The sequence below is a fragment of the Cyprinus carpio genome, chromosome B7 (assembly GCF_018340385.1).
Source record: "Cyprinus carpio isolate SPL01 chromosome B7, ASM1834038v1, whole genome shotgun sequence".
NCBI classification, from domain to species: Eukaryota; Metazoa; Chordata; class Actinopteri; order Cypriniformes; family Cyprinidae; genus Cyprinus; species Cyprinus carpio.
The window spans coordinates 32,265,209-32,284,765 of NC_056603.1; the positions used below are offsets into that span (position 1 = coordinate 32,265,209).

General features: G+C 36.2%; 1 protein-coding gene across 3 annotated transcripts in view; it reads left to right on the top strand.

Annotated features, from left to right (window-relative positions):
- The window catches only part of LOC109053272 (1-phosphatidylinositol 4,5-bisphosphate phosphodiesterase beta-3-like), a 58,975-nt gene that overhangs the window by 18,214 nt on the left and 21,204 nt on the right, over window positions 1–19,557 (top strand). For all 3 annotated transcript variants that reach the window (XM_042728348.1, XM_042728349.1, XM_042728350.1), the window contains exons 2-9: window positions 127–210; window positions 16,299–16,367; window positions 16,453–16,593; window positions 16,856–16,935; window positions 17,703–17,756; window positions 17,898–17,970; window positions 18,846–18,946; window positions 19,376–19,542. In XM_042728348.1, coding sequence (XP_042584282.1) covers window positions 127–210; window positions 16,299–16,367; window positions 16,453–16,593; window positions 16,856–16,935; window positions 17,703–17,756; window positions 17,898–17,970; window positions 18,846–18,946; window positions 19,376–19,542 — 769 coding nt within the window. The remainder of the gene's footprint in view (window positions 1–126; window positions 211–16,298; window positions 16,368–16,452; window positions 16,594–16,855; window positions 16,936–17,702; window positions 17,757–17,897; window positions 17,971–18,845; window positions 18,947–19,375; window positions 19,543–19,557) is intronic.

The window sequence follows — 19,557 nt, forward strand, 5'->3', positions numbered from 1 at the left end:
CTGTTCATATCATTAAGTGAATGACTTTCTGCTGGTATCTGTAGAAGTACTTATGTTTTTGGTAAAACTGTATGTATGTATGTACTGTATTCTCCCTAATTGCTTCTTTCACTTCTGTGTTTTCAGGAGGCCAACAGCATACCCAGCCTCGTCACCCTTAAAGTGGACCCAGATGGATTCTTCCTCTACTGGTCTGGAGGGAACAACATGGTCAGTTACATTCTTTTTATTTATTTTTTTAATTGCACCAGCCAATACTAGTTCTAAAATAGTATTAAGTAAGTATTTTCTAATGTAAGTTTATCAAAGTACTGTGTGTTTATTGTGTTTTAATTTTAAACAGAATTTTGCAGAAATTATCTTAAAATGTGGAAAAATACTTTTGCCAGGTTGCTTATAACTAATGAGGACAAAAGGTACCCAGAAATGCTACAAGTTAGGGCTGCACAATATATTGTTTCAGCATCGATATCGCGATGTGCGCATCCAGGATAGTCACATCGCAGGATGTGTGATGTTTAGTATACTGATCGTTATATTTATACTGATCGTTTTCATTGCTAACACACAGACACCGTGTCACCAGACGCAACATTTGTCGTGTCGTGACGCCCCCACCGAAACAGCTAGAAACAACCCAACCGTTTGGGCTGTGAGTGTATGCAGTTTACATTGTAGAACAAAACGTAAACGTATCATCAAGTTATGATTACCACAGGCTTTTATTTTACTCATAAATTGAAAAACCCCACTATAAAACCCCATAGGAAAATCTTGAAGAAATCAGCGGCGAATTACTCTTCCGGGTTCTGACGTCAGAGTTCCCCCACTCTTGGTTTATAGTATTTTGTCGTGTCGCGTTGCACTGCGGTGTCCAGTGTAGACACAGTGAGAACAACGCAGATGCACATTAACTCTGAATTCCGTTCACTTCCACGTCTAAAGAATATGCACAAAAGTATACACATATGCACGAAATTGTCAAAATGCATGTCTCTGTAAGTATCCTTGTAAACACCTTTGCTTATGGCTTAGGTGATGGTTAATGATTGAGAAAGAAAATGGATGTGTGAGAACATTTTGTAGCTTTAACAGATTTATTAGATTAAGCCTAATTTATACAGTGTAGATTCAGCATCGCTATCGCAATGTTTTATGACTACACATATCCCTCCATCATTAATGGTAACTTAATTTACCTGCCCTGCCAATTCTGCCCTATCTATTATCAGTCCTGTCTGCGTCATCTCTTTGTTTCTGTATGTCTCCCCCTCTCTCTCCTCCTGCCATGTGGGCTTATCATGTGAGTGCTCATGAATCAAATTAAATTTTAGCCAGTAAAATTCAATCAAGGCATCCTCCCATCCTCTGTCTTTAGTTATTAGATATGTTGTTTTCCCTCTTTTCTCTTGTTCTCGTACTGATCAGTGTGGCATGTGTGGTATGGGGACACAGCTCAAGCTGGTTCCAGTAAATTCAGAGAAGGGACTTTCTGCAGTCTGAGGAGAAACAGCACAGTGTGTGAAACTCACATTAACTCGGCAGCAGATTCATGTCAGTTGCCAAAACGGATTGTTTATTTTGCTAGCTGAGTATTTTATTTGGAGATTACTTCATGTGCCAGAGGTGCTAATGCGTTTACTTCCTTAACATCGGAGCAAGAAGCTGAGAGTGTTTTTTTCTGCTGCATATTTGAATCGATATGGATGTTGCATTGGTGTTGCGCTGAATGTGTTGCGATCTGGTATTAGGACACTAGGCCAATCTTCGCCGGAGGAAAGGCAGTAACCTTGTTTGGCGTAGGGAATTTTGGCTCTGGGGAGCCTGTCCTCTCCAGTTAATAGTAAAGAGGCCACCTCATCTCGTCTCTTCAGTAACTTGCTTGCAGATTCAGGCACATTTATATTTAATGTCGCTATTATTATATTTAATGATGCCATTATCAAACACACTCCATTTCTTTTCCTTCTAAGTACTGAAAGGTTGTTAAAAGTCAGCCTCACTTCCATGAATTCTCAGTTTGCTTTCTCTCTCTCTTTCTCTCTTTTTTTTTTTTTGTGGCAAGTTGGATGAAGTTGTAGAGCGTGCACACGTTCTCACAGGCTCAACAGCACATGCGCAGTCAAGCTTGATTTTGCCAGGAACAAAAAAGAAATGAAACTTGTTTTTGGAGAGGCACATTCACACAAGGTTGTGGTAGAACAGGTTTTGTGAGCATGAAAACACACCCTTGCACTGTATTCCTGACGGTTTTTCTGTTGTTGTTTGTGTGTGGCTGAGCCGCAGTGTCCCTGTGCTACCCACTGAATTGACAGGGCGGGTTTGCATGTGTGTCCATCACAATGCTCTCTTATTCTGTGTACCACGTTTGTGGGTGTTTCGGCATGTGTGGTCTATTTTCAAGGCAAATCTAGTACCTGGTTAGTGGATACTAGATTCCACATATAGCCTTGAGCTCTACAGTCAGTAACATGAATAGCAGGATTCAGTTGTCTTATAGAACTTTTCACCATTGTCCTGTCCAATTCATTACCTTTATTTCTCACTTTCCTTGTATTTCCCTGGCAAATGCACAGGCTTGTCACATTAAATTGCATAGGCAAGAAAATGGCAGACACCAAATGAATAGTCACTTTACTTTTGCTCACAAGCAAGGTCATGCCACAGGAAGAGAAAGAGGAAAAATAAAACTGTGCGTGTGTGTAAAAGTGCATTACTGTTCTTCCTTATAAACCAAACACATTGTGTGTGGTGTTTGTGTATGTAAGTTTATGTGTTCTGTAAAAAAGGCAAGGTGCTGCGAAATCTATACTGTTGTAAAGGGCAATGTTAGAACTAACATTTGCATTAACATTTACATTTGTTCATTTAGCAGACACTTTTATCCAAAGCGATTTACAAGTGAGAAGCCTCAATATTTATGTAATAATATATTATTATCTGTCATCTATTAAATATAATATATATTATATTAAATGTACTATATATATAAAATTATTATAGTTTGTAAAATATATTAAATGTAATAAAAATCCATATTCAGATATGGACATTTAAAGTAAACAATGAACACTGTGGTTGTCAGAAATGTTCAGAAAAATAAAATGACAGTCTTTCAGGTATTACGAGATTGCATACTGGTGCTTTTCTGTTCTAAATTTAGAACTGTATTTCTTCAAGTGATACAATTGTAAATATACCAAGCCACCTGAATTACCAAAATCTGCTTCCTACCTTAAAATGCACTTATAACCACCATGAATATAACGGTGCCACAATAGAAGTAAATACAGAATCAAATTAAATGTGATGTCATGCAGGGATTTCTTGCAATGTTCTTTTACTTATTGTCACCATAAGGTATACACAAATTCATCAAGTTTTGGAGATTTCGGTACTTTTGCGTGGCCAAAGTAGCTGCATGGAGGCATTGCAAATATGGCCACAGAGTGAACAGACTTCCCTTTAATTAGACTTTGGTCATGTGTAGTCTGAAACTTTAATGATTAGTTAATGACAAGAACTTTCAGCCTACCAACATATTACTGACTAGTTCTCTGGTGCTTTAGATGAGCAGACAAATGATCATAGGTTAATTTCTCTCAATGAACTGATTTGCGGGCAAACAAAAAGTGGCTAATTACACAAACCCAACTTCAAAAATATGATAGCTAAATATATATAAATATATTAATACACAGAGAAAAATACCAAACACAGAGATAAATGTCCCTCCATCAAAATATGTGTGCACTTTAATAGTTCAGTTCCAGTCAGACTAAAGCAATAACTGTCGTTTCAAATTGTCAGACTAACAGACCTGGATAATGGGAAGTAGCTTCTCTTTGTCAATGTGTCAGTCAGACTACAGTTGGCCTTGATATTGTGAACATGCTCCGAAATACAGAAGTGAACAGCACCTTCAAATATTCAGGATTTTGTCATGTATACTTAAATAGACATATGCAAATTGTAGCTCAACTACGCAAAAACACACTGCACCTCGATTATAACGGCATGTGTAAACAAAATATCCTGGCAGTAAGACAACAGAAATCGGTCTGTGTTTCTATCCATTGTAGCTATTTAAAAAAATCAATATTCAATTGACAAAATGTCTTTATATAGTTTTCATTGGGTGCTTAAAGAAATTGTTTTTGACTGTCTGACCAGCTGAAGTTTTAACCATCCATTTTATGGTTTTAAGAGCAGAGCGTCTAGCAAAATTAGAAAACTAACTGAATTAGGGACAGCGTGAGGTGATTGTATCATATAAACATGGTTAGCTTTAGCTAAGCAATGACATGTTGAACTAATGTTTTTCCAATAGAAGGAAGCTTTACATAATGTGTGTAAACCACTGCCATTATGAAGAATCAATAATAGATTAGCATTAGCATCAGAAAGCTCCATCAGACATGCATCTGGTCAGTTTTAGTAAATTTGTGGTTCTCTAAAGGATGTGGGATTGTGTACATTGATATTGCTGTCCTTAATGGCAGATTGTGATTGGAGGGTAACAGCACTCTTGCTTTCGCTATTCTTCAATTAGCAGAATTTATTCGTGATAAAGCAGGATGAGGAGCCCATCTGTGCTGAAGCTAATGGCTAATGATGGGATTGAGGCTGCATTAGCCTCTCTTCTCTGGTTCACTTTAGCCCACAGGCTCATTCTGACTGGTGTTGCTTTCGCCATGTGTCTGTTTCCACTCCTCATACATCTTTCTCTTCTCCCCTTGCTCTCTGCCTTTCATTTTTGTTTCTTAAGGGTTGTCATTCTCTGTCAGGGACAGCTGGTTGTCATCAGGGAGAAACAGAAAGGCGTCAATGCATCAGTTAATTGTAAACGGAGACATGACACTTCCTCTCTCCTCTTTATATCACTCTTCGTAGTATCTCTCTTCCTCTTGTTCTCTTCACTTCTCTTCGTTTCTTTCTCTCCCCCCTCACTTTCTGCAAGCGTGGGAAAGCATACAGGAAATCGTTCAGACTTTTAGGGTGGTTTTGGAGCATAACTTGCCCTGTGCCCTCCACCAATAGCATGCCCTCCAAAAAAAAAAAAAAAAAAACTCTCTCACTCATGTTCTCTCTCCCTCTCTTACTCATTCATGCTCTCTTCCTCTTTCTTGCTCTCTTGCTTTCGCCTTCGGTGGTGAACAAATGGCCTAGAGTGACGATAGATTTATGTACAATGGGATCCAATGGTCCACATTAAAAATGTTGGATTCAATATCTAGATTGGCCGGTTTTTGGTCTTTTTTTTCGTCCGATTTTTCCGGAAGTGCGCCCGCGTGCATAGACTACATTGTAATCATTCGCTGTCATGTCGTTTGTGTGTAAGTACTTCGAAATCTGTGCGCAGGACACGGGCAGCCGTTCAGCACTGGAAGTGCAGAGCTACATGTCTGAGGCACAGATACCAGGAAGCGCAAAAGAAGCACAAAATAAGAGCCCCTTTCCTGCGCTCACTGAAGTTGCGCGAGCGTACTGTACCTGCACAACCGTAGACAGTGAAGGGATGTTCAGCTCAACTTCTCACGTGTTGGATGAGAAATGAAACAGACTAAACCGTGACAAAGGTGAAATGCCTTTTTTTTTTTTTTTTGTAAAGTAGAACGCATACACGTTTGAAAAGCCAGAAGTAAACGTCAGTTCTGTATAGGATGATTATTTTTATTTTCTTTTATTTAATCACCTGCTGTAGTACACTGAAAAAAAGTGTTTCATTCATCCAATTAAAAAAATGTTAGGGTAATGATTCACATCTATATTTTTTTAACTTGAGACAATAGTTATTTATTTTTCATTGGCTTAAGTAAAAAAATATAGATGTGAATCATTACCCTAATTTTTTTTATTAGATGAATGAAACACTGTGCATCTTTGTTTTATTCGCACCAAAATTATTTGATTTTAACATTTTGGAATAATTTATTTATATAGCATACTTTTATTTAGTCTCACTGGTGAAGACCTTTTTTTTTTTAATTTGAAACCAAATTTAAAAACTGAAACATACTGAATACTGATTAAGAAACATCTTATTGAATGTGTGTTGATTGTGTTGTTTGGATTGTAGAATATGCAGTTGTTGCCTTTAATTTCACATGGTTACAGTTAATGTTTTCATTTAAGGCCAGTTCTATGTAGTTTCAACCCAATTCAAAAACAAAAGCTAAATGCTGATGTCTGTACAATCTATGTTTATATTGAATGTAGGCTACTTACTGTGCAGTTAATGACGTTAATTTCAGATGGTTACGGTTATTGCTTTCAATAGCCAAAAGCCAGTTTGGCCTATTAAATACCAAATAAACATCTTGTTTATGCATACTTTCCTTCTTTCTTGTTTGTTGCTTAAAGAAAAGAAAAAAAAATCAGCCAGTTTGCTTGTAAAAAATCGGTATCGGAATCGGCCATGAAAATCATGATCGGTGCATCCCTAGTCAGTATGTTTTTTTTATATTATTAAGGAAGCATTAAAAGTGACAGTAAAGACAATTTTAATGTTACAAAAGGTTTCTGCTTCAAATAAATGTTCTTTTGGACTTTCTCTTCATGAAGGTATCCTGAAACACAAAATCTATCATCATTTCCACAAAAATATTAAGCTGCACTGTTTTACACACTGATGATGATAATAAATATTTCTTGAGCATCAAATCAGCTTATAAGAATGATTTTTAAAGAATCATGTGAGACTGGAAACTGATTGAGTTTTGCCATCACAGGATCAAAGTAAAATTTCAAATATATTAAAATGGAAAAGTTATTTTAAGTTGAATAAAAATTTCTGTATTAGAAAATTTCCAAATACACACATTTTTTACCATGCTTTAAACGTACCTTTTCACATTGTGTGCAAAAGTGTGTAAAAGCTCTCTAAACCCAGATAAACAGAGTCATCTAACCAGTGTGTCCAGACCACCTTAACTGTTTCTCTCTCTCTCTCTCTCTCTCTCCCCTTTCTTTTTTCTTTTGATGAGTTGGGACAATGAACATCAAATAGTCTGACAGAAAGAAATTGCCATCCTTTTAAAAGGTTGTGGTTTACTGCCCCGAGACACAACATTAAAACATACCCGTTAGACTGAGTAAAGATAAGAGCACATTTTCAAAATACCTCAGGAAAAACAAAGCCCATTAATGAAACCAAACCACATAACCGCACAGTAAAAGAGTGCGTAGGAGAGATAATGGAGGAGAGATGTCAGTCAGAGCTCCTTAGAGCTGTCTGGCCATGTCACGCCTGATCTAACTCTAATCTCTGTTCCGTTATGTATTAATCTAGTGGCACTCAGTCTGCTGGCTAGTTCATTGTAGATGTTCTGTTCTTAGTTCATTCATAAGGAAGAGTGACATTGGTCACTGCTGCTAGTTGTTTTTGAATGGTTAATTCATGTAACAGAACATTCATAGAACTCTATATAATACACAGTGGCTCCAAAAGGTACTTGGACACTTAAAGGGATGGTGCAATGAAAAATGGACATTGTCATCATCATACCTTCATGTGATTCCAAACCTGTATGACTTTGAGAATAAAAGAAGATATTTTGAAATGTCTCTATTCACTTCCAGTCACACCTGTGAACATGGCAGAGTCGAAATACAAGCAGCCCTTCAGAAGTTTTGTCATTAGTTCAGCCAAAGTTTAAGTTAGTTGAACTCTGACCGATTACTTTGTCAAACAGAGGATCTAAATGTCACAGATTGATCTTTTGACTCAGTACAAAGAATAAAAACTTCAAAGCTGCAGGTTTGAAGTGTTGCGGACAATGATGGTATTAACATTTGGACTTGTGGATATTTTATATGCAAACAACAGAAGCCCTGTAGTGTGACGTCATGTCCTGTTGCAAATATTTGTTACAATCCCTGTATAGAAAGTGTCCCCCTTTAATACATGGACTCTTCCAGTCACCCCTGTCACTCAGTGCAAAATGTACTACACCAAATATTCCACCAGAGTTCATGAAGTGTCAAAGAGAGCAGGCGGATGATAATGGAAAAGGGAGTTAGGTTTCATGCTGTAAATAGTTTACTGATAAAGAATATTATATTAATCCAGATAGAGGAGTTTACTAGAATGTGTGTTTGTGTGCATCATACTACCCACAAATAGGTCTCGGTAATGAAATAATAACATTAATTATCGAAATATTTTTCATCGTTAAAACTATAACAAGAGTTCGATAAGTGTTCTGTATAGTTATATGCGCTCCCCTCGGCTCAAAGTTCAAACGGCATTTATTTTGAGGGAAAATGACTGGAAAGGTTTAAAGAATTCAAAAATGGGAAGTGTTTGTCATGTTATGACCATAAAGAGTAGTTTAAAACCACAATTAACAGTCTGATTTTGTACAACTTTCAGTTAGGAACAAAAGTCCGTCTTTAAACTTGAAAGAAATAAAGATTTTAAATTTGTCATTAAAATTATCAGTATCGACTGAAATGACATTTTTTATTGTGACCAGTGTTGGGTTAGTTACTCAAAAAAAAAAAAAAAAAAGTAATCCACTACAAATTAATAATTACTTCTTTAAAATTGTAATTTGATTGCATTAATGATTACTGCATTTAAAATGTAATCAGATTACTAATTACTTTAATTTCGTTACTTTCAGATTTACTTTACTTTTCAAGTTATCAAACCTACAAAACACACTACAAAGAAAAAAAGAGTTCTTTCATTAATTTTAATATTGACTGAAAAAAACTGCACTGCAGTTCATTGGAGTCAGTTCCTCTCAAGTGTGCACAGTTTTCATAAATGAGTAATTAACTAACACTAATAAAAGTGCAAAATCATTTATACTTTATATTAATGTAATGTATAAATGTCCAAATAATATTTTCCAAAACATTCAACAGTATATCTATTAATTTAACATTTATGTATTCAAGTGTAGTTTAAATTTTCTCATGAGAGTGTATGGGCATTTAGGTAAGCAAGAGCTCAAGTGTTTGTGATAATTTCATATGAATATGTGCGATGTGATTCATAGGGAAGCGGACGATTATTTTTTAAAAAGAGGTCAGCATAGACTCACCCCTAAACCTAACCGTCAGTGGTGCATAAACAGATTGTATAAAAACGTGGAAATGAGATTACAAATTTATGCAAATATTCCAAAACTTGGGTGTTTTGCAAATAATGTTTAAAGCTACTGTAAAATTAACTGAATCCACACATTTACACGCAGACAGGAAATGTGTTTTCTGAGTTGATTATATAATAGTTTCCTTTTCATCCATATCCTTATCCTTCTTTCTTCCTCCACAAGTGGGCTTTTATTCATGACATCTAATTTTCCTGTTATAGATGGCTCTGGACCCATGTCTGAAATGCAAGCCTGTACAAGTCATCATTAATACTCAGCAGTCAGGTGTTTCTGTCATTGTTCTCTCTGTTTTAAATATAAAACACTTACTGTACTGCTCAACTGAATGAGGATTTTCATCCTTATGTGGCAAAGGAATGACAAGAATCACAAACTCTTGACCCAGACCAAGAAAAAGAGGAAAGAAACAGAAAGACTGGAGACTGAGAGAGGGGGTGGAAGGGTAGAGCTGTGCGACAGACAGGCGACAGGTTAACAAAGCTGTCCTGTGCAGTAAGGGTGAATGATAGGGGCAGGGTTACTGGAATGGAGAAATACATGATCTCTCCTTTCCTCAGATGTGTGACCTTTTGTGTTACTGTGTTTTATTTGTCTGTTTCACCTTTCTGTGTGTCTTTCCATGCAAAAGCACCCAATGCTGTACTGATTCCTGTAGCTTGACTTTTGACTATCGGCAGGACACCTGGTCCATTTTGCAGCTCAATTTTGGCCAAGAACTCCCCACTTAGACAGAAAGAGGTTGCTGTACAAGCATTAATGTATACAGTAGTGATTTTTTTGGTGAAACTGAAATTAATTCATTTAGCTGAACTCCCAATGTATTCTGCCTTTTTTTTACCATTACATACATTAAATTGCCAAAATGTGCTTTTTACTGTTTTGTCTTGCTTTTCAAAGAAAAGATCTATTACAGAACAAAAATGTAAAAATATTTACTTAACACTGAACATTTTTTTTAACATTCTAGCAGACGTTATACCAACATTAGTGCATGCCTCTATTTGATCGCGTCACGTCATTTTTCGGTACAATTTGCTCATTCGGCCGAACACTGAAAGAGCATTTTTTTTATGTTGTTATTATTTTTGGTCAAATAATTTCAGTTGCCGAACATTCGCTGTGTCACTAAAAAATAATGTTTGTTTAATAAATCAATAATTAATTATAATAGTTAATAATAAAATAGAATAAAGATTTATACAAATTTTGAAACTGCACATTTCAGGCAGTTTTTATATAGACTGTTTAATGGACATTTGATTTCGATGTAAAATGTCTTTCAGCAAATTTTGATTGATTGATTACATGGAACATGTCATTTAAGTAAGTTTTACATTTTCTTTCCACATACCTTCTGATTCGTGTTCATTTTGTGCTCTAACTAAAGCGATAGAGATGAACGGTTACATTGACATTCCATGCTGCTGCTTGAACTGAAGTGGATATAGTGATTAGTGAACATATTAAAGAGCACTAAAACATTTGTAATGAAACTGACAGAATTTGAAGTTAAGACTTTTATTTCCAAAGTAGCAAAGCACAAAGCTTACTGTTATTTATTCAAAACGAGAAATGAATATTGACATCCTAGCCTCCTAGCGTCCTTGCTAATTAAACATCACTGCTGTTGCTGAAATTGTATTGCACCACTTATATATAGTTCTGCTCATGGATATTGACTAACTCTGGCAAATCTGGTGATTTGTTCTTCCTCACAAGTGCTCGTTTTTTCATCCTGGGCATTTTATTATGCTTCATTTCCAGGTGGACTGATGACTGGAAATGAAGTTGTGTAATCAGCCTATCAGATTGAAATTGCCTCTTTTAGCCAATTTTTTATTTTATTTTTTTGGTCCTCTGTGAAAACCGCTAACATAGTTTCATATCAACCCTGTGGAAAAGTAAATGCCTAATAATCTGGTTTGACAGAACTCAGCAGCAATCACTGTAACTAAACACTACATGTAATTTAATAGGAGTCTTGCAAATCACAGCAGAGGAATCTTGGCTTGTTCTTCCTCGCACAGAAGCTGTTTGCCTGTTTGATAAGTCTTGAACCGGTCCTGCCACATCACCTCTATAGGATTCAGGTCAGGACTTGAACTAGGCCACTGTAGATCCTTAATTTAGTTTCTTGTCAGCCATTCAGATTTGGAATTGCTTCTGTATTTCGAATCATTGTCTTGCTGCATCATTCAGTTACAGTGAAGCTTCAGATGATACAGATGATCAGGCGTTCTCCTAAAAAAAAGTGTCTGGCTTATAACTGGATTTGTGCTTGCTTCAAACATGACAAAATCATAAGTGTTTATAAGAGTATTTTTCTTAAGTCAGCATTTTGGTTTATTTGCCTTATTGTGAGTCTGTAGAAATTTTTAAGTGGCCACTTCTCTTTGATTTAAGAATGTTTATATATAGATATAGATATATAGATATAGATATAGATATATAACACAAACACAACAATGTACCCACAATGTAGCATAAACAAGCGCATGCGCGCACACACACACACACACACACACACACATATATATATATATATTTATTATTATTATTATGTGTGTGTGTGAATATTAATAAATATAATGTATGCACAGCATTTAAATTAACAAAGCTGAACACAATCACTTACAAACATTTACAAAGGTTTTCACAAACAAATCTTTGTTCACCAGTGACTCACACCACAGTTTACTTATGAAAATTTTAATTAACATTATTATAATAATTTTAATTTATCGAAAAAAAAAAAGTAGGAAAAACTGAAACTCCATACATGAAAATCACATGCCCTTGGAGACCTTATAATCATGTTAAGATGAAATTGTATACAAAGTTATATACAGTAAAAGAGTAAGTTAAGCTTAGTTATAGCTCGAGCTGTGAGGTTTCTCTGTATAACAGTGCAGATACATAAAAGGTGTTTATTATGTTTAAACCGGCTTTGAGAACAATACATTTGGCTTTGCTCAAGGATCTGTCTCTCAGGCGACACTACATCTTTAGAGAGTGACGAAAGACTGTAAAGGAAAGGTTGTGTGGAATTTTTTTTATATGAAGATGGTTTGGGTGTGTTTTTTTGCAAATGACTAGCTTCGGGCATGCGGTCACTCATTTAGAATGGACAAAAACATTAGACCAAGGTCAAGAACAAATTCATGTGCATATGCATGGATTGTGAATTAGGTGGAGATTTTTTGTGGTAAGTTCTTCTGTGTGTACAAGTAAGAAATAATCCACGCAATCCCTGGTGATTGAGACCCATTGTTTTTAATTCTCCAGTCATTTGGGATCAGTCCAAATATCAGTGACCTTAAGTGAAACAAACAGAGGAGAAGAGGGGGAGGGAAGAAATAAAAGTGAGTCTGTATGGGAAGGTGTGCCGTTCTCATGGGTGTTACATTTCAACAATGCTACTCCATACCATGGGATTTTATCATTTATTAGAGTTGTCACAAGCACACTCACTTACTCTCAACAACCGCATACACGTCCCAGTGCCAGGCACGACAGGAAGTGACAGTTGCCAGGGCTACAGAAGGAAGTTACAGCAAGATATGTTCACAGCAACACACATGGTAGTGTCCCTTTAACCTGAATTGTCTGTGTGCATGTCCTCTCTTGTGCTCAGGAGTTTGTTCATTTATCAGCAGGAGAAGCTCTATTTCATGTTGTAGACTTTATGTATTTGGAGATTAATTGTTTCCATAATTAAGGTCTTTGTATAGATCACCTTTTAATATGAAAAATCAGTCTTTATCTCACTGGCACAGCAGCAAGTGAAGACAGTAAATTAGGGTCAGGGTGTTGTAATGTTTGTATTGTAATAGGTTGAATGACTATACCCTGGAGACTCTCTCTCTCTCTCTCTCCAAGCTCATTTTTTCCCAGCTGCTGGTGACATTACCATCCTAACTTTGGTTAGTTCCTTGGAAGGTTAGTGAAATTGCACCACTTTCTGTTGAAGGACCACTTTAATCTGGATATCACATCTTATTCTACACCTGAGATGTGCATCTCCAATAAAACCAGTATTCAATTCTATTTCAAATTGCTTTATTGGGCCGATTGTTTATTTAAACAAAGCCTAAGCATCAATACTGTATGTGTGTGTATGTATGTTATATACATTCATGGAACATGATCTTTACTTAATATCCTAAAGATTTTTGGCACGAAAGAAAAATTGCTAAAAATATACCCCAGCGACTATAGACTGGTTTTGTGGTCCCGGGTGTCACATATATTTGTGTATATTAGTGCTGTCAAATGATTAATTGATATATATATATTTCATCAAAGTTGTCCTAAAACCAAAATGCATTCTTGTCTTAGGAAAACTTTGATGAACTTTTTTTTTCCACTTCAAATGTTGACTACTGTATACATAATAAATATACACAGTACACACACACATTATGTGTATATATGTATATATATATATATATATATATATATATATATATATATATATATATATATATATATATATATATACATATACATATATACATATATATATATATATGTGTGTGTGTGTGTATGTATGTATGTATGTATGTGTTCTGCCTCTTTAGTCATCTCCACAAAGACAACAATGTAATTTTATCTCAACTTTAACTCAAACCAATAAAATATATATATATATGGACAGGAATTATTGGTTTGAGTTAAAATTACATTGTTGTCTTTGTGGAGATGACTAAAGAGGCAGAACATGAGCACAGATATGTAGGAAATGCATGTTTCAGATAACCTGAAGTACAAAAAACCTGTCAGTTATACAGCGATACCCAGGGCACCTGTCATTATTCAGACATATTTGCTTGCAGAATGCCACGAATGAGCAATTAGAATCGAGAGTTCCAAGAATTTTGAAGACACTGTTTTGTAAACATGGTGTCCGTTTGCTTTTTTTTTTCTTCTGGGGGCAGTTTATATAAACTGATATTCTGTCACCTTTTGTCACGGCGATGTAAGGTTAAAAAGTCTAGATGTATGGCAGCTGTGTGGCAGTGTATGGTAAAAGCCATTATCTAAAACAGAGAACAGGAATTACTCTGTACCTGTGAGAATGCTGAATAATAAATAGAGAAACAGTTGCTTGATGTGTCTATTTAGTGTGTATATTGCATTTCTCTTTCTGAACTTTATAAATGACATAATAACACTACAGTGACATTGTGGGCAAAATATTAAACTTTAGGTCAACAGTCTTTGTTCGCCAGGAATGAGGGGAATGCATGTATGCTAGGAACAGTCGCACACTTGCATACACCCTTGTGCAGAAACGCTTGCCTAATTTTTTCAGGAAGATATTTCACAAGTCTAAGCCTGTAGCGGTTAGTCGAATGCAACCTGTTGATACCATCAAGTTACATTACTTTACAGTTGAACTGTGGTAAATATAGCTTTGTGTGTCTCTGGATCAGTTTTATTCATTGTTTATGTCATGGTGTTTAATGAACTTTTTATATTTTTGTTTTGGTATGCAAAGCACTCTTTGAAATCTCAGATTACTTGTGTTTATATTTACAGTCACACCCACAGAATGGGGAAGAAGCAGGGCTAAATGCTTTCCAACTTTTATTTTATTGTCATCTCCATATCTCAATAAAATGATTTTTTTAATTAATTTTTAATTCATAAATTCTAAAGGAATGCTAGCAACACTCTGTTGTACACATGGACAGATATCACTAGTTTTTGTTTTGTTTAAATACTTTTAAGAACCATCTGTTGTACATGTATAGACAGAGACATCACTGGCTCAGAAAGTTCACAGTATCTGAAAATGAATCAAACGATATAAATAAATTGTCCCAGTATCGCTTTAGGGAGCCAGTATTACATGATTAGTCATTAGCTGCAGGCAGAAATTACAAGAGTGTTTGTTTGTTTGTGTCCGGGTCCATACTGCTGGGCCTGTTTGGACTGGAACCAGTCCTTAGCAGACTTTGAGCAGTAACCCATGACCCTCGCAAACACTCTGGGGAGCGTTCAACTCAGCAACTTCATCCACACTGTCACACACCATGGTGGGAGGGGACGACAGTACAGGAAAGCGGAAGATGAGAAAGAACGAGAGAGAAAGGGAGGGAGCCCCTCTGCTATAGAGCAAGTATTTACAGTCCAGATCTGCTTTGTTTATTGTTGACGTTTACAAGCACAGGCATCCAACCACTGCCCCAGCTCATTTACTCAGCTATTCTCTTTACGAGATCACGATTGTGTTGGACTCTCTTTCCAGAACACATGAAGCAGAGATGTTTATCTGAGATGTGAATCCTGAAGTGTTGAGGGAATCTGTCATAAAGTCATAAAGTTAAAGTTCACTCTAAACTTATGACTGATTCTCCACTTCAGTAACAATATCCTTTGCTTTGTCAGTGTTTATGTGTGTGCAGTGTGTCAGGGATTCTCCGGACCTCTGTTCAGTGTTATTTCTTTCCCCATTATTCTCAAAGTACTTTTTACTATTATGTGCTGACATATTTTCCTGAAACAGACAAGACATATTAAATGCGCTTCCTTTAAGTTGTAAAAAATCACAGCTAGGAGCCACGATTGGCTACTTCCTGATTGGTGACAGGTGGTAATGGGGGAGGGGCATTCTCACTCTCAAGATAATCTGATTGGACAGAAATCTGTGCGACGCAAAATGAATCATCAATATTTTTCCCAGGAGAGTTAAAGTGTATGTCTGCGATGTGACAATGTCAACGTTTATGAGTAAGTTGTAGCGTACATAGCTGCGGTTGGACTTAAGAGAAACCAAAAAAAATTGGATTTTAAATGTAGGATGTATGCCGGTCTCCACTTTCTGACTAACTGACATTAATTCAGATTTACTGAAAGATTTTAACGAGGAAATGAAAGTAAATGACTAAACTATTGTTATCATTACTGGGGTTAACTTTAACCATTAAACTCATTCAGCAGTGTATGACAAATTATTAGACAAGTAAACAAAATCACATATTTAAGGAGGGAAACTTCTTCAAAGAAAATAAAACAATTGTTTGTTGAGGGGGTTAATTATATTCTTATTTAATGTTTGTTCTGTCCAAACCAAATTTTGAGGCCCACTATTGGGTACTGTTTCTCTGGTTGAGAAGCATTTATTATGATTTATTTATCTTTTTGTGTATCTGTTGTTTTTTCTTATAGGAAGTGGAAATCCTGGACATAAGTCAAATCAGGGACACCAGGACAGGGAGGTTTGCCAAGATGCCAAAGGTATGTTTCTATGTGAGCCTGTGTTATGTTTGGAAAGGTTCATATGTCAGTGCAAGTGGGTGGTAAGGTTTGTCTGTGTTTGTAGGACCAACGTATACGCGATATGCTGGATTTGGGCAAAGGAGAAAGCAACTCAGACACAAAGCTGCTAACTATCGTCTACGGCAATGACCTGGTCAACATCTCCTTCCTCAACTTCCAAGCTGTGCAGGATGGCTATTGCAAGGTAACCACGACGACAGGCCCGTCACCTAGATACCATGTCCATGCTATCGCTCCCTCTTTTTCTGTCCTGTTTGTCTGCTTTCTACTTTTGCTACTGTGTGCTCTGAATGAACTACATTAGATGACTCTCAATTGATATTTTCTTCCATCTCTTTAAAAGCCTAATATTGAAGTTTGATTGATTTAAAGGATTATCATATTTACATAATAAATGTATGAGCTCATTTATGAACGTTTATTTGGTGTTATGATTGGGTTTCCAGGTGTGGACTGATGAGCTGTTTAAACTTGCCACAAACATACTTTCCCAGAATGCTTCCCGCAACACCTTCTTCTTCAAAGCGTAAGTTCTCTCTCTCTGTGTGTGTGTGTGTGTGTGTGTGTGTGTGTGTGTGTGTGTGTCTGAAGCTGTTGTTTGAGGCCAAGTGACATGTTAGTGTAACACAAATACAAAAAAGTGCCAGTCCACTTCACCGAACTATATATCTCACAATGCAACTTTATTTCTTGTATTTGTGACTATTTCACAATTGTGATTAAATCTCAAGTTTAAGCTGCTACTTCATATCTTTCAAATGCTACTGCCTTTCCCTTTCTCTGCGACTTTGTCTTACTGTTGCAGCTTTGTTTATCATAATTGTGACTTCTGTTCTCGCAGTTGTGCTTAATAAAGTGACCTCTTATCTCACAATTTGACTTTGACTCTTGAATCCTCTAAACTTAAGCCTTGACTGGACTTGACAGAAGGGTTGATTTTGTAATTGATGGTCATGGTTGGTCAGGTTAGTTAAAAATAAAATTGGAAACTCTGGTCCCCAGTCATGGAAGAAAGGAAGTCCTAAAGACTTGATGATGAGTTAGCGACACAGTTTGGGTGAACTTTTCATGTTAAATCCTCGTTTAGGTCAACTCTATACCAGGCAATATAAAATACCCCTTATTGTCATAGTTTTTGCCTCAGTCTGAGACAGTGCTAATGTTCTAGTATGTAGTATTATTAAGATTAAGTTAGATTTGTAAGTGCAAATAATCAGCGTAGACTAATGATAAAGATAAAGGATAATGAAACCGGTGTGATACTGTCTTTTTTTTGCATGTCATTTTTCATAGTTACACCAAGCTGAAGCTGCAGGTAAATCAGGATGGGAAAATCCTAGTGAAGAAGTGAGTAAACACAAGCTGACTTTCTCAAACATAGCTACAGTATGTTTCCAGTTCTTCAGGGCTTTCGTTGCTAATTTGCCACTTCTTCTTTCATCATTGCTTTCACTTCTTTTCTTTTTCTTTCTCTTTCACTTCTCTCAGCATCTCGAAAATGTTCTCAGATAAGAAACGTGTGGAGATGGCGCTGGAGCACAGCGGTCTGGTCAATAACAAGGTAATCAATCAGTCGTGCACCAATCACAAGTTATTACACATTTAAACATTCAGTTTTACCCTTTACTGGCTCTCTTTTGTGGTTCCATGTGACATGTTTGTTTCTGTTTTTGTCTCTTTTGTTCTCTAAATATAAATGCATTGTTTTTCAAATAACCCACACCCATCATCTCTTTAGTCTAAGCTCTTGTTGCTTCTCACTCTGTCTTAACATGTTCCTTATTTCTTTTTCTTTTGCCACTCTATGGTGATCTGCGTTCAGTCCTTTTATGTTTCAGTTTGGACACAGAGAAGTTGATCTTAGATCAGCAAATATCCACGTCAGTCTGTTAGCTGTCTTATGCTGCCCTCTGCTGGTTGAACTTCAGCATGAATTGCAAAACTTAAAGAGGGCATATTCTACACCAGGCGTCAATCAATGATGTGTTTAACATGAAGTGCCTTTAAAAAAAATTCTAGTCAGTCATTGTACCAATATCAACCACCCCAAAAACAAGCACAAATCACTACGTAGTGCAGACCAATGTTGAACTGTGCTATGTTATGTACTGTCCGGTGTGTCATGTGAATACGAGTTGTACTGTGGGTCTCATTTCTACATTTTATTCTTTCATAATGTTGTGAACATATATACCTATATAGTACTGTACATCAAAGTCTTTATTTCAACACTAAATAAATCCTATTTTCTATGGTAATGTTCCCTTTTGAAAAACACAGCAGACACAAAATCGCTTAAAATTGTTACAAAATTTTCTCTGCTTTTACTTTTAACACTAAAATAGCTTTTTATAAGATTATTTATTAAGATTCCTATCTTCATTTTATTTCATTCATTCATTGTCATTCATTCAATCATTCATTTATTTTCCAAAGGTGGACAGTATAAAGCCAGATGACTTCACCTGGGAAATGTTCCAGAACTTTCTCAACAAACTAAGTCCCAGACCAGAGGTGGAGCGTATCTTCGTGGAGCTGTGAGTGAACAGAGTCCAACAGCAATGACGAAGATACAGTAGCCCCAAAACAGCATTTGGCCACATTTAATTTTATAGGATTGATATTCTCTTATTTAACATAACAACCAAATAGAATTTATATTGAAGAAAAATGGCACACTTTCAAGCTACTTTTCACAAAAGAAGTTTGTTAGGTTTGTAATTTACAAAACAATAGATATGCTATTCAGAATAATTAAAAAATAGTGGAACACATCTGTGTAAATAGGGTCCAGAAAAAATAAATGCTACTGATACTTTATTTCTAATATTTGTTTCCAATACGGTGATATTTATACATTAAGTGTGTCCAAATATGTCTTCGGGCCACTTTATGTCTTAACAATTATGTAAAGATACTTTGCAAAATGTTTTTGACTCATTTAATTCTTTACCGTGTGTACATAGTGGCTCCAAAGGGAAGCCCTTCCTGTCTCTGGATCAGCTGATGGACTTTATCAATCGCAAACAGAGAGATTCTCGACTAAATGAGGTTCTTTACCCGCCACTCAAGCGAGAACAGGTTCGCCAGCTCATGGAGAGATATGAGACCAACACCAGCCAGCTTGAAAGAGGTACAAATGCACATT